This window comes from Mobula birostris, chromosome 2 (assembly GCF_030028105.1).
Source record: "Mobula birostris isolate sMobBir1 chromosome 2, sMobBir1.hap1, whole genome shotgun sequence".
NCBI classification, from domain to species: Eukaryota; Metazoa; Chordata; class Chondrichthyes; order Myliobatiformes; family Myliobatidae; genus Mobula; species Mobula birostris.
The window spans coordinates 16,457,401-16,479,266 of record NC_092371.1 but is presented as its reverse complement, the minus strand read 5'-3'; the positions used below and the strand labels follow the sequence as shown (position 1 = coordinate 16,479,266).

Here is a 21,866-nt window from a genome sequence, read left to right as displayed (position 1 = left end):
ACCTCTGTCTCTGTGTCTAGCCCTTCACCCCTCCAGCTTCATTTTTTGTCAGGTGGGTGTAGGGGAAGCAAGAGGGTGGATGGGGTCTGTTGTGGGGTGTGAGGTTGGCAAGGTTTGTAAACTGTAACCTATGGAGGAGTAGGCGGGGCATGAGGTTTTGGGCAGGGCATGAGATGAGGATGGACGGGGTTTGTGGGCAAGGTCTTGGAAAGGGTGGGAGGGGTTGGAGTTTGCAGGAGGGAAATGGGAGGGTATGGGTGGGCCTTGTGGTTTGTAGACAGGGTCTGGGAAGGTGTAGGCAGGGCTTGTGGGCTGTAGGCGTAGTTTACCCGCAGGGCACCCCTGTGGGTGTGGATCCGTCAGATATTATTTGGGGGGGTGATGGGTAGTTACTATCACCCCCCACAACTGTCCACGTTAACTGTAATCTTCCTCTTTTACTCCCGTCCTCACCCCTCACTCACACCTCACCCTTCCCCCCTCCCCATTGACCACTCTCTCCCCTCCCCCATTCACCACCCTCTCCCCTCCCTCATTCACCACCCTCTCCCCCTCCCCATTCACCACCCTCTCCCCCTCCCTCATTCACCACCCTCTCCCCCTCCCTCATTCACCACCCTCTCCCCTCCCCCATTCACCACCCTCTCCCCCTCCCTCATTCACCACCCTCTCCCCTCCCTCATTCACCACCCTCCCCCCTCCCTCATTCACCACCCTCCCCCCTCCCCATTCACCACCCTCTCCCCCTCCCCATTCACCACCCTCTCCCCTCCCCCATTCACCACCCTCTCCCCCTCCCCCATTCACCACCCTCTCCCCTCCCTCATTCACCACCCTCTCCCCCTCCCCCGTGTTCATCAATCCCATTCCTATTCAACCCCCCACACTCAACCAACCCGTCCACCCCTCTCACAACCCCCATCCCCACCCTTCCCTTACCCCTCTCGTTCCCCAGGAGCCGCAGCCGGGCTGAGATCCGCCCAGGTCTGTATGGCTATGGTAAAATCCCTGCTGACTTCCAGCTGCGAAGCCCCCTCCAGCCCTCAGCCCACCAACGGTCCCGCCCCAGAGGGCCGGGCACCCCCCCGCCCGCCGAGTCCCCGTGGGGGCAGCAGAGACGGCAGCGGAGGGGGCTGCCGTCAGCGGATCGGAGGCGGGACGATGGCCTGGCCCCCTGGGGTCCGCCGGAGATGCCGTCCCACCACAAGCCCCGGGAGTACCGGGGGCCCCCACGGCGCCAGAAAGCCCAGCTGAGCCGGGGGCGAGAGGAGGCGGCGGTTCGGGAGGGGCGCGACCCCGGCAGCCACAGCCGCAGACCTCGAAGGCAGGACCATAGAGCCGCAGCTCAAGCCAGCGGGCAGGAGTGGGATCCGTACCCTGCACCGTTGGCCAGATGCCCAGGAGCCAGTACCCAGTACAAGATCTGCTCCCCCACGGTGAGTTTTGTGTGTTATTGTTACAGCGTATAGCGACAAGGAATGTCACAGGACAGACAGTACTGACACACAGAAATCAGGTTCGCGGGTTCTGTTAGGGACAGAAGACGTTTCTGCTGACTATTTACAGACCCTAAACTTTCAGTAAACCCTGTCAAGCTACATTCGGTTACAAACCGTTTCAGGATGTATATTGTATACATTTCTCTGACATTAAATTTGGTCTTTGAGCTTTGAAACACTCATCTAAACTGAGCACCCAAAATGGTGAGGCAAAGCAGATACCTATCCAGGCTTTCTTTACAACAGTACACCCCCATGTCTACCTCAACTACCTTGTCCATGGCGACCCAGGGACCCAAAATAGGCCGCCTGGTTACTGCGCACTGGATTTAAACTCTACCGGCGCTGTGACTTCACCAGCTAAACGCGGGTAGTGGGAGGGGCTGCACTGCTCCTTAAGGGGGCAAATCCTGGCCCTGGGGTAGAGGCTTTTGAGTGGGTAAGTTACTGCAACAGGGATCTTGGGGTCCAAGTCCATGGCACCCTGAAAGTGGCTACAAAGGTCAGTGAGGTGGTAAGGGTACGGTACGCTTGCCTTCATTCGTCGAGGCATTGGGTTCAAAGGTCAGGCAGTTGGTGAGCAGCTTTCGAAAACTCCAGTTCAGGAAGGACGTGCACGCTTTGGAGAAGGTGCAGAAGAGGTTTGCCTGGACTAGAGGGTATGTGTTATGATGAGAGGTTGGACAAACTTGGCTTTTTTTCTCTGGAGCGGTGGAGAGTGAGGGGGAGATCTGATAGCTAATGAGAGTCATAGATAGAATAGACAGACAGCACCTTCTCCCAAGGGGTGAAGTATTTAATTCCAGAGGGAGTTAGGGTCAGGGCATTGAAGGTGAAAGGAGTGAAGTTCATAGGAGAAGTGTGCAGCAAGTATTTTGTGCCTGGAATGCATTGCCTAGGGAGGCGGTGGAGGTAGATTGTCGAGGTGTTTTTACGTAGCCCAGGGATGGAGAGAGACAGAGACTGTGAGGGCAGACGGGATGAGTGCAGTTGGGTGTTTGATTACTAATTTAGTTGTGGGTCAAAGAGCCAGCTCCTTGCTGCGCTGTTGGACGTTCTGTGTTCTTAACAGTGAGGGGTGTACAACTTGCACAGGGTGTGTTACTGGGTGTGAAGCGGTGGTGTGCACTGATCGCCTGCCCCAGGTCACAGCAGGGTTCCCTTCAGGTCACCCGGTCACCTTGCAGGTTGGGACTGCACCCACCGACCAGCAGAAGCTGAGACTGAAAGGGGAGTTGACGAATTGGGGTCAGAAACGGAGAGCTTAATGTCCAAGGACACACACTGTGTTGAAAGGACAGAGGAGGAAAGCAGACGAGGTGCGTGGCTCTGTTGGTAAAAAAAAAATGAAATTAAATCATTAGAAAGAGGTGACATAGGGTCAGAAGGTGTTGAATCATTGTGGATAGAGCTAAGGAACTGCAAGTGTAAGAAGATCCTGATGGGAATGGTATACAGACCCCCAAACAGCAGTAAGGATGTGGTCTACAAATTACAACGGGAGATAGAAACTGCATGCCAAAAGGGCAATGGGGGATTCAATATGCAGGGAGTTTGGGAAATTTACCTTGGTGCAGGAGACCAGGAGGGGGATTTCCTAAGGTGCATACCAGATGGCTTTTTGGAACAGCTGATGGATCAGCTACTCTGCATTGGGTCTTGTGTAACGAGCCAGAATTGTTTAGAGAGCTTCAGGTAAAAGAACCCTAAGGGGCAAGTGATCATAATATGATCAAATTCACCCTGAAGTTTGAGAAGGAGAACCTAAAGTCAGATGTGTAGTATTTCAGTGGAGTAAAGGGAATTACAGAGGCACGAGAGAGGAGTTGGCCAGAATTGTCTGGAAAAGAATAATGGCAGAGCAGCAATGGCTGGAATTTCTGGAAGTAATCCCAAAGAGGAAGAAGTGTTCTAAAGGCAAAATAATACAACTGCGGCTGACAATGTTTCAATGGGTACATTTAATTTCAGAGAAATGTATACAATATACATCCTGATTTTTTTTTTTCTTCACAGACAATGAAAGCAGAGGAGTGCCCCAAAGAATGAATGAGAGTTAAACGTTAGAACCCCAAACCACCCCGCAGCTCCCCCCCACACACAAGCAGCAGCAAGGCAATGATCCCCCCGACCCCTACCAGCAAAAAAATCAGCACCCTCCACCGAGCACTCAAGCATGTAACAAGCATCAATAAAGACACAGACTTGCAGTACCCCAAAAGCTACTTGTTCACCCAGTATTCAACATACCACAGGCTCTCTCTCTCCCTAATCAGGGAAAAAGAGGTGTCTCCATTTCGCAGCGAAAGGGGAGACATAACAAACAACTCGCTGATTCGTGATGTTAAAAGTCTGTTGCATTGCTTTTTCCGAGCTCTGTGCCCAGAGAGTCGGCACCAAAAAGGCACAGTTCTCCGGACACACAACCCCCGGCAGCTAACCGGCTGCTCCTGATGTTCCGTGTTCTCCCGCGACACTTCAGTCAGGGGCATCGGCCTAGAATCAGCACGTCTCCAGAGCCACGAAAATCAGGAACCCTGAAGGCATGCTCGTCTTCCAGGCCGCGTCCTTGGGATATCAAAAAGCGGCCGGTCATGTGGCACTGAGAGCGGGTGCCATTCCCGCAAAGAAACTAAGTCAAAGTGTAACTCTGGGTCAGGGTCTTCGAAAGAACCTTAAAAAGGAAAAAAAAAGCAATATCAAAGATAGAAATAAAGCTGCTTTCCAAGATACAAGCAAAGGAGTCGCCGTTAGGCGCCATCTTAACTTGGCCCCGCTTTTAATGTGAAGTTAAAGCTAACATAAAAGCCAAAGAGAGGGCAGATAATAGAGCAAAAATTAGTGGGAAGTTAGAGAATGGGGGAGCTTATAAATACCAATCGAAAGCAAATAAAAGTCATTGAGAAGGTAAAGATGGAATACAAAAGTAAGCTAGCCAATAAAATTAAAGAAGATACTAAAAATTTCTTCAGATACATAAAGTGTAAAAGGGAGGTGAGAGTGGATATCAGATCACTGGAAAATGAGGTAGTAATGGAGGTCAAGGAAATGGCGGATGAACTGAATAAGTATTTTGCATCGCTCTTCACTGTGGGAGACGCTAGCAGTGTGGTGGGATTTCCAGGTGTCAGGGAGCATGAAGTGTGTGAAGTTACCATAACTAGAGAGAATGTCTTGGGAAACTGAAAGTTCTGAAGGTAGATAAGTCACCTGGACCAGATGGTGTACACCCCAGGGTTCTGAAAGAGGTAGCCGAAGAGATCGTGGAGGCATTAACAATGATTTTTCAAGAATCACTAGATTCTGGAATGGTTCTGGAAGACTGGAAAATTGTAAATGTCACTCCACTCTTCAAGAAAGGAGAGAGACAGAAGAAAGGAAATTATAGGGCAATTCATCTGACTTCAGTGGTTAGAAGGATGTTGGAGTTGATTGTTAAGGATGTGGTTTCAGGGTACTTGTAGGCACATGTCAGAATAGGCCATAGTCAGCATGGTTTCCTCAAGGGAGAATCTTGCCTAACAAATCTGTTGGAATTTTTTGAAGAAGTAACAAACAGGATAGACAAAGGAGAATTGGTTGATGTTGTGTACTTGGATTTTCGGAAGGCGTTTGACAAGGTGCCACACATGGGGCTGCTTACAGGAAAGGTTGTCGCATAGATAAAGCAGTAGCTGATTGGTAGGAGGCAAAGGGTGAGAATAAAGGGAGTCTTTTCTGGTTGCCTGCCGGAGACTACTGGTGTTCCACAGGGATTCATGTTGGGACTGATCTTTTTCTTACGTTACATGTCAATGATTTGGATGATGCAATTGATGACTTTGTTGCAAAGTTTGAAGATGATAGGTGGAGGGGCAGGTAGTTTTGAGGAAATAGAGAGCAGATGGAATAGTGTTGGGAAGTGTATGGTCATGCACTTTGGAAGAAAAAAAATGAAAGGGTTGACTATTTTCTGAAAGAAATGAAAATACAAAAATCTGAGGCGCTAAGTGATTTCAGAGTCCTTGTGTAGTATTCCCTAAAGGTTAATTTGCTGGTTGAGTCTGTTGTTAGGAAGGCAAATGTGATGTGAACATTCACTTCAAGAGGACTGGAATATAAGAGGAAAGATGTAATGTTGAGGCTTTATAAAGCTCTGGTGAGGCCTCACTTGGAGTATCGTGAGCAGTTCTGGGCCTCGGATGTGCTGAAACTGGAGAGGGTTCAAAGGAGGTTCACGAAATTGATTCCAGGATTAGACTGCTTGTTATGTGAAGAGTGTTTGATGGCTCTGGGCCTGAATTCACTGGAATTCAGAAGAATAAGGGGTGACCTAATTGAAACCTATCGAATGGTAAAAGGAGTCAATAGTGTGGATGTGGAGAGGATGTTTCCTATGGTGGGAGAGTCTAAGACCAGAGAACACAGCCTCAGAATAGAGGGGTGTCCATTTAGAATGGAGATGAAAAGGAATTTCTTTAGCCAGAGAGAGGCAAATCTGTGGAATTTGTTGCCACAGGCAGCTGTGGAGGCCAAATCTTTATGTATATTTAAGGCGGAGGTTGATAGATTCTTGAATAGTCAGGACGTGAAGGGTTATGGGGAGAGGGCAGGAGATTGGAACTGAGAGGAAGAATTGGTCAGCCACGATGAAATGCTGGAACAGACCTGATGGGCCAAATAGCCTAGTTCTGCTCCTAGGTAAGAGCAGGGGCCTGAGACTGGTGGGCCAGCTCTTCTGAGAAACAACAGGGATGATGGGCCGAGTGCTTTTATGACACGACCAGGAGCTGAAGTCACTTTGAGAAGGCATGGAGAGAACATTGTGGAGAGCTGTGGGAATTATCAGTGGATGCAGCGTCCCCAAACATCACCATCAGCTCTCACTGTGGGACTGCACACAACGCTCCTGTCTGTGTTTATACAATACAATAACAACTTGGCTCTACCACTAACTCCGCTGTATATTCTATCATCATTCTTTGAAGCTGATATTTGTGTGTGGCTTAGTCTCCTGTTTAATAGCCTTGGCCTGTCTATATTGCAAATACTGCTGACTGGCTCAGAGCTCAGTGAGAATGATGTGAATCAGCGTGTTTACTCTCAATGTTCCTTCACAGTAATCTCGTGGGTATTGTTGTAACAGAACCATTGCAGCTCGAGAAACTCTCCCCGAGTTCAAATCTCGGGGCAGAACGATGGAGTGTCTCTCGTCAGAGGCAGTTAATGAGGGAGGGTCTCACTGTAGGGGGGGACAGTAATGACAGAGGGTCTCACTTTAAGGAGGGGTGGTACTGAGGGAGGGTCTCACTATAGGAGGGGCAGTAGTGAGGGAGGGTCACACTGCAGGAGAGGGAGCATGTCACAATGGGTACAGTGGGGGATGTCCAGGAGCAGTGGGCCCTCTGGGGTATTGACTGTGTTATAGACGGTTGTAACCATATTTTAATCTGAATACTGTCTGGTAAATACTGAATATTGAAAAAAAATGTGATGTAAATAAACTTTTATAGTTTTGTTTAAAAAGAAGGGGTGGTACTGAGGGAAGGGCAGTACCGAGGGTGACCTCCCCTGCCCCCTCAGGTGACACAATATCCTGTGGTCAGAGCTTTGGAAACTGTCCATATAACCATATAACGATTACAGCACGGAAACAGGCCATCTTGGACCTTCTAGTCCATGCCGAACGCCTACTCTCACCTAGTCCCACTGACCTGCACTCAGCCCATAACCCTCCATTCCTTTCCTGTCTATATACCTATCCAATTTTTCTTTAAATGACAATATTGAACCTGCCTCAACCACTTCTACTGGAAGCTTGTTCCACACAGATACCACTCTCTGAGTAAAGAAGTTCCCCCTCGTGTTACTCCTAAACTTTTGGCCCCTAACTCTCAAACCATGTCCTCTTGGAAAAAGACTCTTAATGGAAAAAGCCTACCCACGTCAACTCTATCCATCCCCCTCATAATTTTAAATACTTCTATCAAGTCCCCCCTCAACCTAGCTCCAAAGAATAAAGACCCAACTTGTTCAACCTTTCTCTGTAACTTAGGTGCTAAAACCCAGGTAACATTCTAGTAAATCTTCTCTGTACTCTCTCTATTTTGTTGACATCTTTCCTATAATTTGGTGACCAGAACTGTACACAATACTCCAAATTTGGCCTTACCAATACCTTGTACATATAAGCATCCATTAGTCTCGTGAGACCATGGATTTGCACCTTGGAAGGTTTCCAGGGCGCAGGCCTGGGCAAGGTTGTATGGCAGACTAGCAGTTGCCCATGCTGCAAGTCTCCCCTCTCCACGCCACTGATGTTGTCCAAGGGAAGGGCACTAGAACTCATACAGCTTCGTACCGGTGTCGTTGCAGAGCAATGTGTGGTTAAGTGCCTTGCTCAAGGACACAACATGCTGCCTAAGCTGAGGCTCGAACTAGTGACCTTCAGATCACTAGACCAACGCCTTAACCACTTGGCCACGGTATAATTTCAACATTACATCCCAACTCTTATACTCAATGCTCTGATTTATAAAGGCCAGCATCCCAAAAGCTTTCTTCACCACCCTATCCACATGAGATTCCACCTTCAGGGAACTGTCACACTGAGGCACGACGTTACCAGTCCAGGACGAAATGTTTAACTGTTCACCCTTGTCTGTTTTTGCAGGCTTGTCCCTCTGGGATATCGGACCTTCGGAGAGAGCAGTGTGCTAGCTTCAACGCGCAACCGTTCATGGGGCGTTACTACGAGTGGGAGCCGTTCACTGAAGGTGAGAGTGCCGGCGGCGGGGGAAAAGGGTTGTGGGGACAGGGTTGGTGGAGTCTGTCACACTGACCGACGAGCTCAGGTTGGCATGGATGGGTCAGAATCCTCTCCCTAAGCTACTTCTAAAGGCGCAATGGCCTTTGATGTCTGGCCTGGCACAGTGTGTTTACACAGTGGTTCACATCTTAAACAGTTCAAAGTTCATTTACTGTCAAAATACATATACCACGTACAACCTTCAGTTTCATCTCCTTGCATGCAGCCACAAAACAAAGAAACGCAATAGAATTCATGAAAAACCCCAAGCACAAAGACAGATATGCATCCAATGTGTGGGGGAAAAAACATGAATAAATTGTGCAGACAATAATATAAAAAACATCCACAGGACATGAGCCGCAGAGTTCCCGAAACGGAGACGACGGCCACGGGTCGTTCAGCGCTGAGCAAGTAAAGTGTCGTGGAGTAGTGGGTTCATCCTTCACCCTCGGCCTCAATGCCTCCACCTCCTTCATCAGGATTGGTGGGTTAAATCGGTTTGGTTCAGTGTTCGAGTTCCCTCTGAATTCCAGTCCGGAGAACCTCCCAGCCTGGAGCATCTGGCACCAGCAAGATGGGAGAAATATTTTAGATGCAGCGTTCAGGATCCAGGGATGAAGGGGTGGGGGTTTGTGTCCAGGGTCAGGGAGTGAAGGGGTAGCCTGAGTTTATCACTGTGCCACTACTGTGCATAGCTGAATCATCCTCCTCTGAGTGGAAGGGGTTAATAGGGTTTGGAGGTGCGTTAATCGCACAGTCGCTCTCTGACCTTAGTGATTAACAATAGGCCAGTAACAAATGAATGGAATTACAGTGGATACACTCCAGGTACACCTCCCAGCCCCACCGTTCCATTGTCAGTCCATGGCTTCTGTGACACAGGCACCCAGTCCCTGGGCATCGTGCCAGCACCCCTGGCTGAGAGAACCAACCACCCCACCACGGGATAATGGGATGGATACTCCCTGGAGAGGGTTATAGGGAAATGAGGGGAGTGAGGCTTAGACAGGTTTAATGGGGTAAGAACTGTTCCCCAGAGTCTCCCCCTCTCCCCTCTCCCCCTCCCCTCTCCCCCCCTCTGCCCCTTTCCCCACCCCTCCATCCCTCCTCCTCCCATCTCTCCTCTCTCTCCCCCCCTCCTCTCTCTCCCCCCTCCTCTCTCTCCTCACCCCCTCCTCTCTCTCCCCCCTCCTCTCTCTCCCCCCTCCTCTCTCTCCCCCTCCTCTCTCTCCCCCTCCTCTCTCTCCCCCTCCTCTCTCTCCCCCCTCTCCTCTCTCTCCCCCCTCCTCTCTCTCCCCCCTCCTCTCTCTCCCCCTCCTCTCTCTCCCCCTCCTCTCTCTCCTCAAACCTCCATTCCTCCCCCACTCTAACTCCTCCCCCCTCCCCTCCTCTCCTCCCCCTCCCCTCTCTCCTCCCCCTCCTCTCCCCTCCTCTCCCCCCCTCTCCCCCCCCTCCCCCCCCTCCCCCTCCCCCCTCTCCCCCCTCCCTCCCCTCTCCCCCTCCCCCCTCTCCCCCTCTCCCCCTCTCCCCTCTCCCCTCCCCCTCCCCCTCCCCTCTCCCCCCCTCTCTCCCCCTCTCTCTCCCCCTCCTCTCTCCCCAAACCTCCATTCCTCCCCCACTCTAACTCCTCCCCTCCCCTCTCTCCTCCCCTCCCCTCTCTCCTCCCTCTCCCCTCTCTCCCCTCTCTCCCCTCTCTCCCCTCTCTCCCCTCTCTCCCCTCTCTTCCCTCTCCCCCCTCTCCCCCCTCTCCCCCCTCTCCCCCCTCTCCCCCCCTCTCCCCCCTCTCCCCCCTCTCCCCCCTCTCCCCCCTCTCCCCCTCTCCCCCCTCTCCCCCCTCCCTCCTCCCTCTCCCTCCCTCTCCCCTCTCCCCCCCTCTCCCCTCTCCCCCCCTCTCCCCTCTCCCCCCCTCTCCCCTCTCCCCCCTCTCCCCTCTCCCCCCCTCCTCTCTCTCCCCCTCCTCTCTCTCCTCAAACCTCCATTCCTCCCCCACTCTAACTCCTCCCCTCCCCTCTCTCCTCCCCCTCCCCTCTCATCCTCCCCCCCTCCCCTCTCTCCTCCCCCCCTCTCTCCCCCCTCTCTCCCCCCTCTCTCCCCCTCTCTCCCCCCTCTCTCCCCCCCTCTCCCCCCCTCTCCCCCCCTCTCCCCCCCTCTCCCCCCCTCTCCCCCCTCTCCCCCCTCTCCCCCTCTCTCCCCCTCTCTCCCCCCTCTCTCTCCCCAAACCTCCATTCCTCCCCCACTCTAACTCCTCCCCTCCCTCTCTCCTCCCTCTCCCCTCTCTCCCCTCTCTCCCCTCTCTCCCCTCTCTCCCCTCTCTCCCCCCTCTCCTCCCTCTCCTCCCTCTCCTCCCTCTCCCCCCTCTCCCCCCTCTCCCCCCTCTCCCCCCTCTCCCCCCTCTCCCCCCCTCTCCCCCCCTCTCCCCCCTCTCCCCCCCTCTCCCCCCCCTCTCCCCCTCTCCTCCCTCTCCTCCCTCCCCCCCTCTCCCCCCCCCAGTCTCTCCCTCGTGGGTACATTGATCAGCTGCCTCTCCCTCCCTGACAGCCCCCTCCTGCCCACCCGATGGCCCCCTCACTGCTGGGCGGTGTGAGCCTGTCTCCCCGCTGTGTACCCCAGCCTGTACGCGATCCATGTTTCTGTCCGGCTCCGTGCTGAGGCTCAGGGCCGTGATGAATGGCTCCACTTGTTCGCTGCTCCACTAAAGAGAAATATTTTTACTGAAGTGAGATATTAAGGCCATGTGTTTCCCTGAACCCAACACTTGTAACTACTCTGTGGGGGTGGGGAGGTTTGTCTGCAACAGGCCTGGATGCGAATCAGAGAATTGCTGAGTTCAGAACCTCCTCTGTTTCCATCAGAGGGCCGTTTGGAAAAACGTGGATTGATTCTGACATAAAACACCTTTCACAAGTGTGCATTAGTTTAATTTTACATGGCACCGGCGCCTACACCCCTCCCCACCTCTGTGACCCCCTCCAGCCCCTAAACCCCTCCCCGTCTTTGTAACCCCTTCTGGCCCCTACACCCTCCCCAGCTCTGTGACCCCCTCGGCCCCAATATCCCACCCCCATCTCTGTGACCCCCTCTGGCCCCTAAACCCCTCCCCCTCTCTGTAACCCCTAACAAACCCTAAACCCCTCCCCATCTCTGTAACCCCCTCCAGCTTCTACACCCCTCCCCATCTCTGTGACCCCCTCTGGCCCATAAACCCCTCCCCATCTCTGTGATCCCCTCTGGCCCCTATACCCCTCCCTTTCCTTGTGACCCTCCCCGTCCCCTGCACCCCTCACCATACCTGTGATCCCCTCTGGTCCCGTCTCTGCGACTTTACTGTATTGGACAAACTGCCAGGGGTCGTTCTCAACGCGGAAACAGAAGGGACATTTAAAAGGAGGCTTAACAAAGTGTTCTGAAGATTGGTATTGGTTTATTGTTGTCACATGTACAGGGATACAGTGTGTCTTGTAAACTGTTTATACAGATCAAGTGATTACCCAGTGCATTGAGCTGGAACAAGGTAAAACAATTACAATGCAGAATGAAGACCATAAGACAAAGGAGCAGAAGTAGGCCATTCGGCCCATCGAGTCTGCTCCGCCATCTTATCATGAGCTGATCCATTTTCTCCTATTTAGTCCCACTCTCCCGCCTTCTCACCATAACCTTTGATGCCCTGGCTACTCAGATATCTATCAATCTCTGCCTTAAATACACCCAATGACTTGGCCTCCACTACTGCCCGTGGCAACAAATTCATTATTCACCACCCTCTGACTAAAAAAATTTCTTCGCATTTCTGTTCTGAAAGGGCGCCCTTCAATCCTTAAGTCATGCCCTCTTGTACCAGACTCCTCCATCATGGGAAACAACTTTGCCACATCCACTCTGTCCATGCCTTTTAACATTCGAACTGTTTCTATGAGGTCTCCCCTCATTCTTCTAAACTCCAAGGAATACAGTCCAAGAGCGGACAAACGTTCCTCATATGTTAACCCTCTCATTCCCGGAATCATTCTAGTGAATCTTCTCTGTACCCTCTCCAACGTCAGCACAGTGTAAAAGTTACTGGAAAAGGTGCAGTGCAGACAAACGACAAAGTGAGGTAGATTGTGAGATTTATTGTACAAGACTCTGATAACACTGGGGCACAATCTGTCCTTGAGTCTGGTGGTCTGTGCTTTCAAGCTTTTGTGTCTTCTGTCCGATGGGAGAGGGGAGAAGAGAGAATGTCGGGGTGGGTGGGGTCTTTGATTCTGCTGGCTGCTTTACTGAGGCAGTGAGAAGTGTAGACGGAGTCCGTGGAGGGGAGGCTGGTTCCAGTGATGTGTCCACGACTCTCAGCAGTGTCCCTGAGGTCACGGGCAGGGCAGTCACTGCGTCAAGCTGTTATGCATCTAAACATCGTTTGCCCCGTATCTATCCATGGTAACGTAGAGGTTAGCGTGACGCTGTTACAGCTTGGTGTGTCGAAGTTCAGAGTTCCGTTCCATGTAAGGCGTTCGTATGTTCTCCCCGTGGAGTGTGTGGGTTTTCTCCTGGCGCCCTGGTTTCCGCCCACAGTCCATAGACGTAGGTTAATTGTCATTGTAAATAGCCCTGTGATTAGACGTAGGTTAACTGTCATTGTAAATTGCCCTGTGATTAGGCTCGGTTAGATCAGGGGTTGGTGTGCAGAGCGGCTCGAATGCAGAAGGGCCTGTTTCTCTAGATAAATAAACCCCGATAAATTGTCCTCTCTGATTCACCCGTTGGACTCTTCTTTTTAAAACAGAATTCTTTATTACAAATATCGGTGCTATACAATATGTACAAAAACAGTGACTAACACATTTACTTCACTACAAACAGACAATACACGTTAAACCAAAATATTACCATCTTCATCAATGATGGCATTTACACGCCGTGGAGCCCAACAGTTCCGGAACACCCCAGTGGTCGCCGTGGACTGCACATGTTCCTTTTCAATATTCACCCGAGCACAAATGTACCCCCTAAACGTAGCCAGGCAGTCCACCCGGGGAGATCCTCCTCCCACCCTTTTCCAGGAGCCACGGATGGCAGTTTTCGCCAGCCCCAGGAGCAAGTTGACAAGGACATCCTCATCCCCCCCTCCTTACTGGATGACCGTATATAAATAGGGTGGGACTGAAATGCAACCAGAAGGTGAGAAACAGCCCACGCAAATATGCAAAAAGGGGCTGCAGTCTCACACACTCCATGTACATGTGGTACATGGACTCCTCCAGCCCGCAGAAGTGACACGCGGCTGGGAGATCCGTGTACAAACTGAAGAACTTATTGCAGGGCACCGCTCTGTGGGACTGTCTGGGGTCTCGGCCCTTCGACAGAATGCCGTCTCAGCGGCTCAGCACCGGGCCGTCGTGCTGTGGACAGCAGTTGTTCAGTGGCGGGTCCCCGCAGTGACGCTGTGTGTCCCCTTGCCCCCTCCCCTACCCCTGCAGTGCGGAAGGAACAGCGCTGTGAGCTGAACTGTCGTCCGGTCGGTTATCGCTTCTACGTCCGGCACGCGGACCGAGTGTCGGACGGGACTCCGTGTGAGGCCAACTCCAGCCTTGTGTGTGTAGCTGGGCAGTGTCTGGTGAGTCAGTGGAATCCACCCACTTCCCCCACCCAAACCCTTCCAGGCCGTATGCACCTCCCTGTCTCTGATACCCCTCCCCGTCTCTCTGACCCTCCTTCAGCCCCTACACCCCTCCCTGTCCCCGCGACACCCCTCTGGCCCCTACACCCCTCCCTAACTCTGTAATCCCCTCTGGCCCCTACACCCCTCCCTAACTCTGTAACCCCCTCTGGCCCCTACATCCCTCCCTGTCTCTGTGACACCCCTCTGGCCCCTACACCCTACCCTGTCTCTGTAACCCCCTCTGGCCCCTACACCCCTCCCTGTCTCTGACCCCTGCAGTCTCTATAAGCCTCCGTGGCTCCTCGACCCTTCACTATCTCTGTGATTCCTCTCCCCCCCCCCCCCCCAAACCCCCCGGCCTCTTGCGATCTGAATCTGTGCCTCCTCTTTTCTGGCTGGTGCTCTGCTGCCAAATTCACCCCTCAACTCCACCCATGAATTTGTGATTTCCCCCTTACCCTGGCGAGTGCCTCTGACCCGCCCTTCACTGATTCTCCCCCCCCCCCCCCAGACTGCGGGCTGCGATGGGTTGCTGGGCTCTGAGACGAAGCCGGACAAATGTGGAGTGTGCGGTGGCGACGAATCCACCTGCCGTGTGGTATTTGGCACCTTCGAGGACCCCAAAGTCCCCGTGGGTTACCACAAGATCCTCGAGATCCCCAGGGGAGCGAAGAAGATCAACGTGACTGAAATGGGCCGGAGCCACAACTACCTGGGTGAGTTGGTGAGATGCTGGGTGTGGGTGGTTGGGGCTTTCTGGCCGAGCACAGATGTTTGACCTCTTCCAGCCCACTGGCTCACCCAGCGCCACGGGGTTCCAGGGGTCCCGGGGTTTTTCCTGTCCTGGGTGGGGGCTGGGGTTCAGTCGGCTCGGGTGGAACCCAGGACAGTAGCTGGCAGCCACCGTGAGGAGGTGCTGTCGAGCCGGTTCCGCTCAGTGTAACGCTGTCTCTGATCCTGCAGCCCCTCAGGAGCCAATCCGGTGAATCGATCATTAATGGGAACTGGGCGATTGATCGGCCTGGGACATACGAGGCAGCCGGACCACGTTCACGTACGTGCGGCCCGTGGAGACCAACGGCGAGTCCTTCTATGCCGAGGGACCCACCAGCGAGGGCCTGGACGTATATGTAAGTTGAGAAAGCTCAAAGTTTATTATAAAAGAACATGTACATCACCATATACAACCCTGAGGTTTGTTTTCTCAGTGAATCCAAGAAACATTATAGAATCAACCAAAGACTGCAACCAACAGGGCAGACGAACAACCAAAGTGCAAAAGGCAACAAACTGCAAATACAAAAAGAAAAAAACAAGGAGCGATTTTTAAAAAAAAAACCTAAATAATAAATATTAAGAACATGAGATGGAGAGTACACTCCATTCCAGGGTCAGACGCAGAGTGAAGCTGCCTCTACACTGTCCCATCACACACTTCCAGGGTCGGACACAGAGTGAAGCTCCCTCCACACCATCCCATCACACACTCCTGGGTCAGACACAGAGTGAAGCTCCCACTACACCGTCCCATCACACACTCCCAGGGTCAGACACAGAGTGAAGCTCCCACTACACCGTCCCATCACACACTCCCAGGGTCAGACACAGAGTGAAGCTCCCTCTACACCGTCCCATCACACACTCCCAGGGTCAGACGCAGAGTGAAGCTGCCTCTACACTGTCCCATCACACACTTCCAGGGTCGGACACAGAGTGAAGCTCCCTCCACACCATCCCATCACACACTCCTGGGTCAGACACAGAGTGAAGCTCCCACTACACCGTCCCATCACACACTCCCAGGGTCAGACACAGAGTGAAGCTCCCACTACACCGTCCCATCACACACTCCCAGGGTCAGACACAGAGTGAAGCTCCCTCTACACCGTCCCATCACACACTCCCAGGTCAGACACAGAGTGAAGCTCCCACTACACCGTCCCATCACACACTCCCAGGGTCAGACACAGAGTGAAGCTCCCACTACACTGTCCCATCACACACTCCCAGGGTCAGACACAGAGTGAAGCTCCCACTACACCGTCCCATCACACACTCCCAGGGTCAGACACAGAGAGGAGCTGTGCCGACTGAGCTGGAGAAATTGAGGCAAAACTACTGGATAAAGTTCGTGGAATACTTTGGAGGTGGCTCTAAAAGTCTCTTGGACAACCGAGTGAGTGACGGCGCTGGTGTGGAAACTCGGTGTGGAGTTTTACTGCCGGTTTGGGCTGGGTTTGTTGGCGGCTGCTAACTGCGTAGCTCCCAGCTGCGGCCGCTGGCACCTCGCCAGGAAGCCGGTTCGCTCCAAAACCGGAGGCAAACGCCGTCGCTCCCCCCCATTGACAGCGGGGCAACGTTCCTCCTCCATTGTTTTCCTGATTTTCGTCCGGTGTTGGTGCCGAAGCATCTGGAAGGACGTTTCGGCCTCTCCCGGCCTGGGTCTCTGCAAGTCCGACGGAGCCTTTCCTGGCGTCGAGCCAGCGAGGAACTGTCGACTGCAAACTTTCCCGGCCAGTTATTCGACTCGTTCCAGGACTTCTAACCGGCACCGCTGTAGGATTCTCGGACTGGAAAGAGCGCCAGCATGCCGGACCGGTCTCCGGGGAGTCGCGGGCCTTCGGGGAGTTATGCAAGGGCGGGCTGCCTCCCCGGCCTCGGACAACGCCCTTTTTCGGTCGGTGAAGGTGGAACGTGGGGTGCAATGTATTTTGCGCCCTGGAATGACACTAGAAAAGTGTACGGAGGCAATGGAGGACCTTGTTGGGAAAGGTGGTATTCTGGCCACCGAGAAGGAGTGCGGAAAGGCGGTGTTTTATCTGGCGAATGAAGAGCTAGTGCACCGGGCCCTAAGCAGGGGAGTCACGGTAGACAACATCTTTTTACCTATGGAGCTGGTGACGGCCCCCACGCAACGTATCGTGCTTGGGCATGTTAAGCCTTTCATTCCAAATGAGGACTTGCTACCCCCACTGGCCCGTTTAGGGCAAGTAAGGTCGGAGATCACTGCCATCCGACACAAATTTAAGAGACGCACCCTCCGCACCGTAATCTCTTTCCGGCGTCAGGTATTCATGCAGCTGGAAAGGGAGGACGATGTTGAGGGCCGGTTTACTGTCCGGCACGAGGGAGTGGATTATCAGGTGTACTGGAGCTCCGAGCGCCCGCGGTGCCATGCGTGCAGGGGGGTGGGGCACTTTCGGAGGGACTGTCCTGCCGCCCGGAACCCGAGGGAGCCCATTTCGGGCACCAGTGCCCCAGCTACCTCTCCCCCTGATCCTACTCCTGCGCGTGCGTCTGCGCCTGCATCTGACCCTGCCCCCGCCCGTGATCCTGCCCCAGCCCCTCACCCTGCCCCTGCCCCTGCCCCTACCCCTACGGTTGGGTCGGTCCCTGCTCCTCTCCCTGTGGTTCAGGTGGGGGACGGGGTGGAGTCTGTGCGGAGTAAGAAGGCAAAGGGGAAATCCAAACACAGTAAGAAGCGGGCCTTTGAGGCTGCAGAGCTCACGCCCATTTCGCCTGAAGTGGAGCGTGGGGCTCGGGGAGGTGTGCAAGCAGACGGGGCGATGGAAACAGAGAGCGCCGCCCCATCGGTGAAGCCTGCACCTGTGTGCTCCTCCGGTGTGAAGAGGAGAAGGGAACGTTCCCGCAAGAGGGCAGGGGATGTAGATGCGGAGGAGTCCCAGGAAGGGGTGGGAATCCGGGTAGGGGTTGGTTCTAAACCTGAGTCCCCAAATGTTGCCACCAGTCCTGGGGAAGATGGTGTGGTTGTGCAAATAGCTTGTGATAGCCCTGTTTGCACAAATGAGGCAGCCCTGGAGGCCTCCACCCAGGACCTACAAGTCAGCGCCTCTCTGGAGGCCAGTGTACCAAATAATGTAAGAGGAGACGAGACAAAGCTCTCTCATTCTCAGCACCAGGCTGCTTGTGAATCCCTTGGACCAAAGGTGCCGGGTTCCCCTCTATGCCTGCCCCCTGGGGAGGGCGGTTTTCTGTGCACGTCGACCCCAGCAATTAATGACTTGCAGGGAGTCCCTGGGGATTGTCCCTCCACTGTCGCAAATGTGGATGAGGCTGATGCGACGGTGGAGCGGGCAGGTAAGAGCGAGGTGCCCGCTGCGCGGTATGGGTCACAAGCGCAGCCATCTTTTGGAACATGCGGGGAGGCCGATGGGGATTCTGTCTGCAGTGACGGGTTGGAGGGGGACTCTTTCGATAGTGAAATAATGGACATCCTCACCCCTCCTGAGAAGTCCCCATTGATACCTGTAGAGGAAATTAAGCATTTCATTCTTACCTCTGAGGGTGCCAAGCACCGGCCTCAACTAGCCTCGCTACGCTGGCCCAGCATGCCGAGGCTGGTGAGGTCCCTGCGAGTCATCCTCGGACGAAAGGGAAAGGGAAAGAGGAATGCGGTGGCGGGGAACGACAGACGGCAACTAAAATCTTTCCTAGATGACCTAGTAAGGGACATTAGAGGGAGAAGCAGCCTTGCTCCTACGGGGGATGGTGGGTCACAGGGTGTCGCTGGTACCGCTCGAGCCCGGAAGGCAAAAAGTATCCTTGCTTTCTTTCCGGACAGTGTGGTGGAGGGCGCCTCCGCTCTCACCGAAATGGGCACAGCTGCTGAGACCTAGTGTGCTCCCGCCATGAAGCTTACCATAGCTAGTCTCAACGTAAACGGCAGCAGGGGTCCTCTTCGCAGGCATAACAATCTCTCAGCCCTCAGGGATGGGCGGTATACGGTGAGTTTCCTGCAGGAAATCCATACCATCCCTGGGGACGAGTCTGCTTGGCTCCTGGAGTGGCGGGGCGGGGTCTACATGAGCCACCTCAGCTCCATTCTAGCGGGGTGGCGATCCTGTTGGCCCCGACCTTCCAGCCAGTAATTGAAAGAGTCCAGGACGTTGTGCCCGGCCGTCTGCTCCACCTGGTTGTGCGCCTGGATGGCGTACCATTGCATTTTATCAATGTGTATGCTCCCAGGCGCGGTGTGATGCAGACGCGCCTATTCTGCCAGCTGTCCACCCTGCTGAGCTCCATCGATCCTGGGGATTGCGTCATCCTCGGGGGAGATTTCAATTGTACCCTCGAGGCGGAGGACCGTTCGGGCCTCCAACGCGACCCAGCATCGGCAAAAAAGTTAAAGGAGCTAGTCGGCTCCTTTGACTTGGTGGACAGCTGGCGGAATCTTCACCCCAACTCTAGCGCCTTCTCGAGAAGGTCTAGAGAAGGAGGTTCCAGGATAGACCGCATTTACATCTCTCGGGCCTACGTCTCCCGCGTGTCGGCGTCCTCCATGCGGCCGGTGTCGTGCTCGGATCATCACCTTGTGTGGGTGGAATTTATTCCACTACACCCTCGGGTGGGATCCGGGTACTGGCATTTTAACAACCGGCTGCTGGAGGACAGCCGATTCGGGATTCGTTCCGAGCTTTCTGGGTCTCCTGGAAGGAGAGGCGGAGAGATTTCTGCTCCCTACGGCTATGGTGGGATGTGGGCAAAGCCCACGTCCGGTTTTTATGTCGGGAGTACACTAGGGGGTCGACAAAGAGGCGGAGCTCTGAGGTTGAGCGGCTTGAGAGAGCGTTGCTTGACCTGGAATCCGGCCTCGGTCCGACCGCTGGAGACCAACAGCTGTGGCAGGAATACCAGGAGAAGAAGGACGCACTAAGGAACCTGCAGCTCCAGCAGTCCCGAGGTGCGTACGTGAGGTCACGGATCCAAATGCTGCAGGATTTGGACCGTGGCTCACCCTTCTTCTACTCGTTGGAAAGGTGGCGGGGAGTTCAAAAGCAGCTAGTGGAGCTGCTGGCTGCCGATGGCTCCTCCATCACGGACCCTGATGGAATTAACAACGAGGTCCGTTCATTCTATCGGTCCTTATTCTCGCCTGATCCGTCCAAATGCGGAGGCGTGTAATGAGGTCTGGGAGGATTTGCCGAAGGTCAGCCCAGAGGACGCAGTGCGTCTGGATGCCCCCCTGACTCGGGAGGAGCTGTCCACTGCCCTTCGGCAACTCCGGAGGGGCAAGTCCCCTGGTTTGGATGGACTGAGTGTTGAGTTTTATCAGGCTTTTTGGGATGTCCTGGGGGATGATTACAGCCTTGTCCTAGGGGAGAGCCTAGCCACCGGAGAAATGCCCCTCTCATGGCGGAGAGCTGTTGTGGTCCTACTGCCCAAGAAGGGAGACCTCCGCCTGCTAAAGAACTGGCGGCCGGTCTCCCTCTTGTGCGTGGACTACAAGATCTTCGCCCGGGCAATGGCCAACCGTCTGGGTTCGGTAATTGGACAGGTGGTCCATCCTGACCAATCTTATACAGTCCCGGGCCGCTCCATCCAGGGCAATGTCCACCTAGTACGGGACCTGATCCACCTACTCCAGGAGACTGGGACCCCGGCAGCGTTTCTTTCTCTTGACCAGGAGAAGGCTTTTGACCGGGTGGACCACAGTTTCCTGGTGGGCACCCTGCAGGCTTTTGGGCTCGGACCACACTTTGTGGCCCGAGTTCGGCTCCTGTACTCTGCCGCAGAGTGCCTAGTTAAAATTAATGGATCATTGACAGGACCTATCCACTTCCGAAGAGGAGTGCGTCAAGGGTGCCCCATGTCCGGTCAACTGTATGCGATCTGTGTCGAGCCATTCCTCGGCCTTCTTCGGCGAAGGCTGACAGGTCTGGTTCTGCGTGAACCGGACATGGGGGTCGTCCTCTCGGCCTACGCCGATGACGTACTCCTCATGATGACAGACCCCTGTGACCTGCGGAGGATGTGCGAGTGCCAAGATGTTTTCTCGGCGGCATCCTCCGCCAGGATCAACTGGGCGAAATGTTCCGGACTCTTAGTAGGCCAGTGGCAGGTGGACTCCCTGCCGGAGGAGATGAGAGCTTTTGAGTGGAGCACCAGACGTCTTCTCTATCTGGGAGTCTACCTGAGTCCTTCTGGGGAGACCTGGCTGGCGAACTGGCAGGACCTGGAGACAAAGGTCATGGCCCGGCTAGGGCGCTGGTCAGGCCTTCTCAGGGTGCTTTCCTATCGAGGCAGGGTGGTGGTCATAAACCAGCTGGTGGCCTCCATGTTGTGGTACCGGATGGTCACCTTGGCCCCCCCTGCCCCTTTTGTCGCAAGAATGCAGAGGAAGCTAGTGGACTTCTTCTGGGGAAACAGGAAGCACTGGGTCTCTGCAGCGGTTCTGAGTCTCCCAGAAGGAGAGGGCGGACAGTCGCTGGTGTGTGTACGCACACGACTGGCGGCTCTCCGCCTCAGGACGCTGCAGAGATTCCTGTACGCCGAGCACCCTCCCAGGTGGCACGTGTTGGCGACTTTCTTCCTCCGGAGGGGCTGCTGTCTTGCCGAAGATATGCAGCTACCACCGGCGGGCGTCAGCCGTGCTGCTTTGCAGAGGCTGCCCGGCTTCTATCAGGACCTACTGAGAGTCTGGAACATGGTTGCCTCAGGCCAGGAATCCCCTCCTCTGGCAGAGGGCGGGGTCCTGGCTGACCCTTGCCCTGTCTCAACGGATGTCAGTGCGGCTCAGGTGTGTGGAACGACTCGGGCTGAGCTGCTCGTCGGGCCCAGGCCCCGCAGCCTTACCCGAGAGACGAATCCACACAACTTGAGCCGTCTTTCATCAACACCCACAATCCCATTTAGGGATGCAGGCAGGAGGTACCTTTATGGGCTGCTGCTCCACACCCTCCACTTCCTAGCATTTGTCCACCGTCCCGACACGCCATGGCGGTCGGTCTTTCCACCTGGAGGTGAGGGGGGTCCCCAGTGGAAGTCCCTCTACAAGGGAGTCCTTCCCATGCACCTTGGGGATCTCGGCTGGAGGGTGCTGCATAAAGCGGTGCCCTGCAATAAGTTCTTTAGTTTGTACACGGATCTCCCAGCCGCGTGTCACTTCTGCGGGCTGGAGGAGACCGTGTACCATATG

At 54.3% G+C, this 21,866-nt stretch overlaps 1 protein-coding gene and 1 long non-coding RNA gene across 2 annotated transcripts in view; one reads left to right on the top strand and one right to left on the bottom strand.

Moving 5' to 3' along the window:
* The window catches only part of LOC140184966 (thrombospondin type-1 domain-containing protein 4-like), an 80,720-nt gene that overhangs the window by 35,744 nt on the left and 23,110 nt on the right, over positions 1–21,866 (top strand). Inside the window, 6 exon segments of the mRNA XM_072238209.1 lie at positions 956–1,436; positions 8,152–8,254; positions 13,749–13,885; positions 14,442–14,654; positions 14,894–14,972; positions 14,975–15,060. Of these exon segments, the coding sequence (XP_072094310.1) occupies positions 956–1,436; positions 8,152–8,254; positions 13,749–13,885; positions 14,442–14,654; positions 14,894–14,972; positions 14,975–15,060 (1,099 nt within the window).
* On the bottom strand, positions 8,537–11,642 carry LOC140184975 (uncharacterized). Its single transcript, XR_011882480.1, has 3 exons — positions 11,579–11,642; positions 10,895–10,981; positions 8,537–8,849 (listed from the first exon to the last, which is right to left on the bottom strand). It is a non-coding gene; the product is annotated as an uncharacterized lncRNA (long non-coding RNA).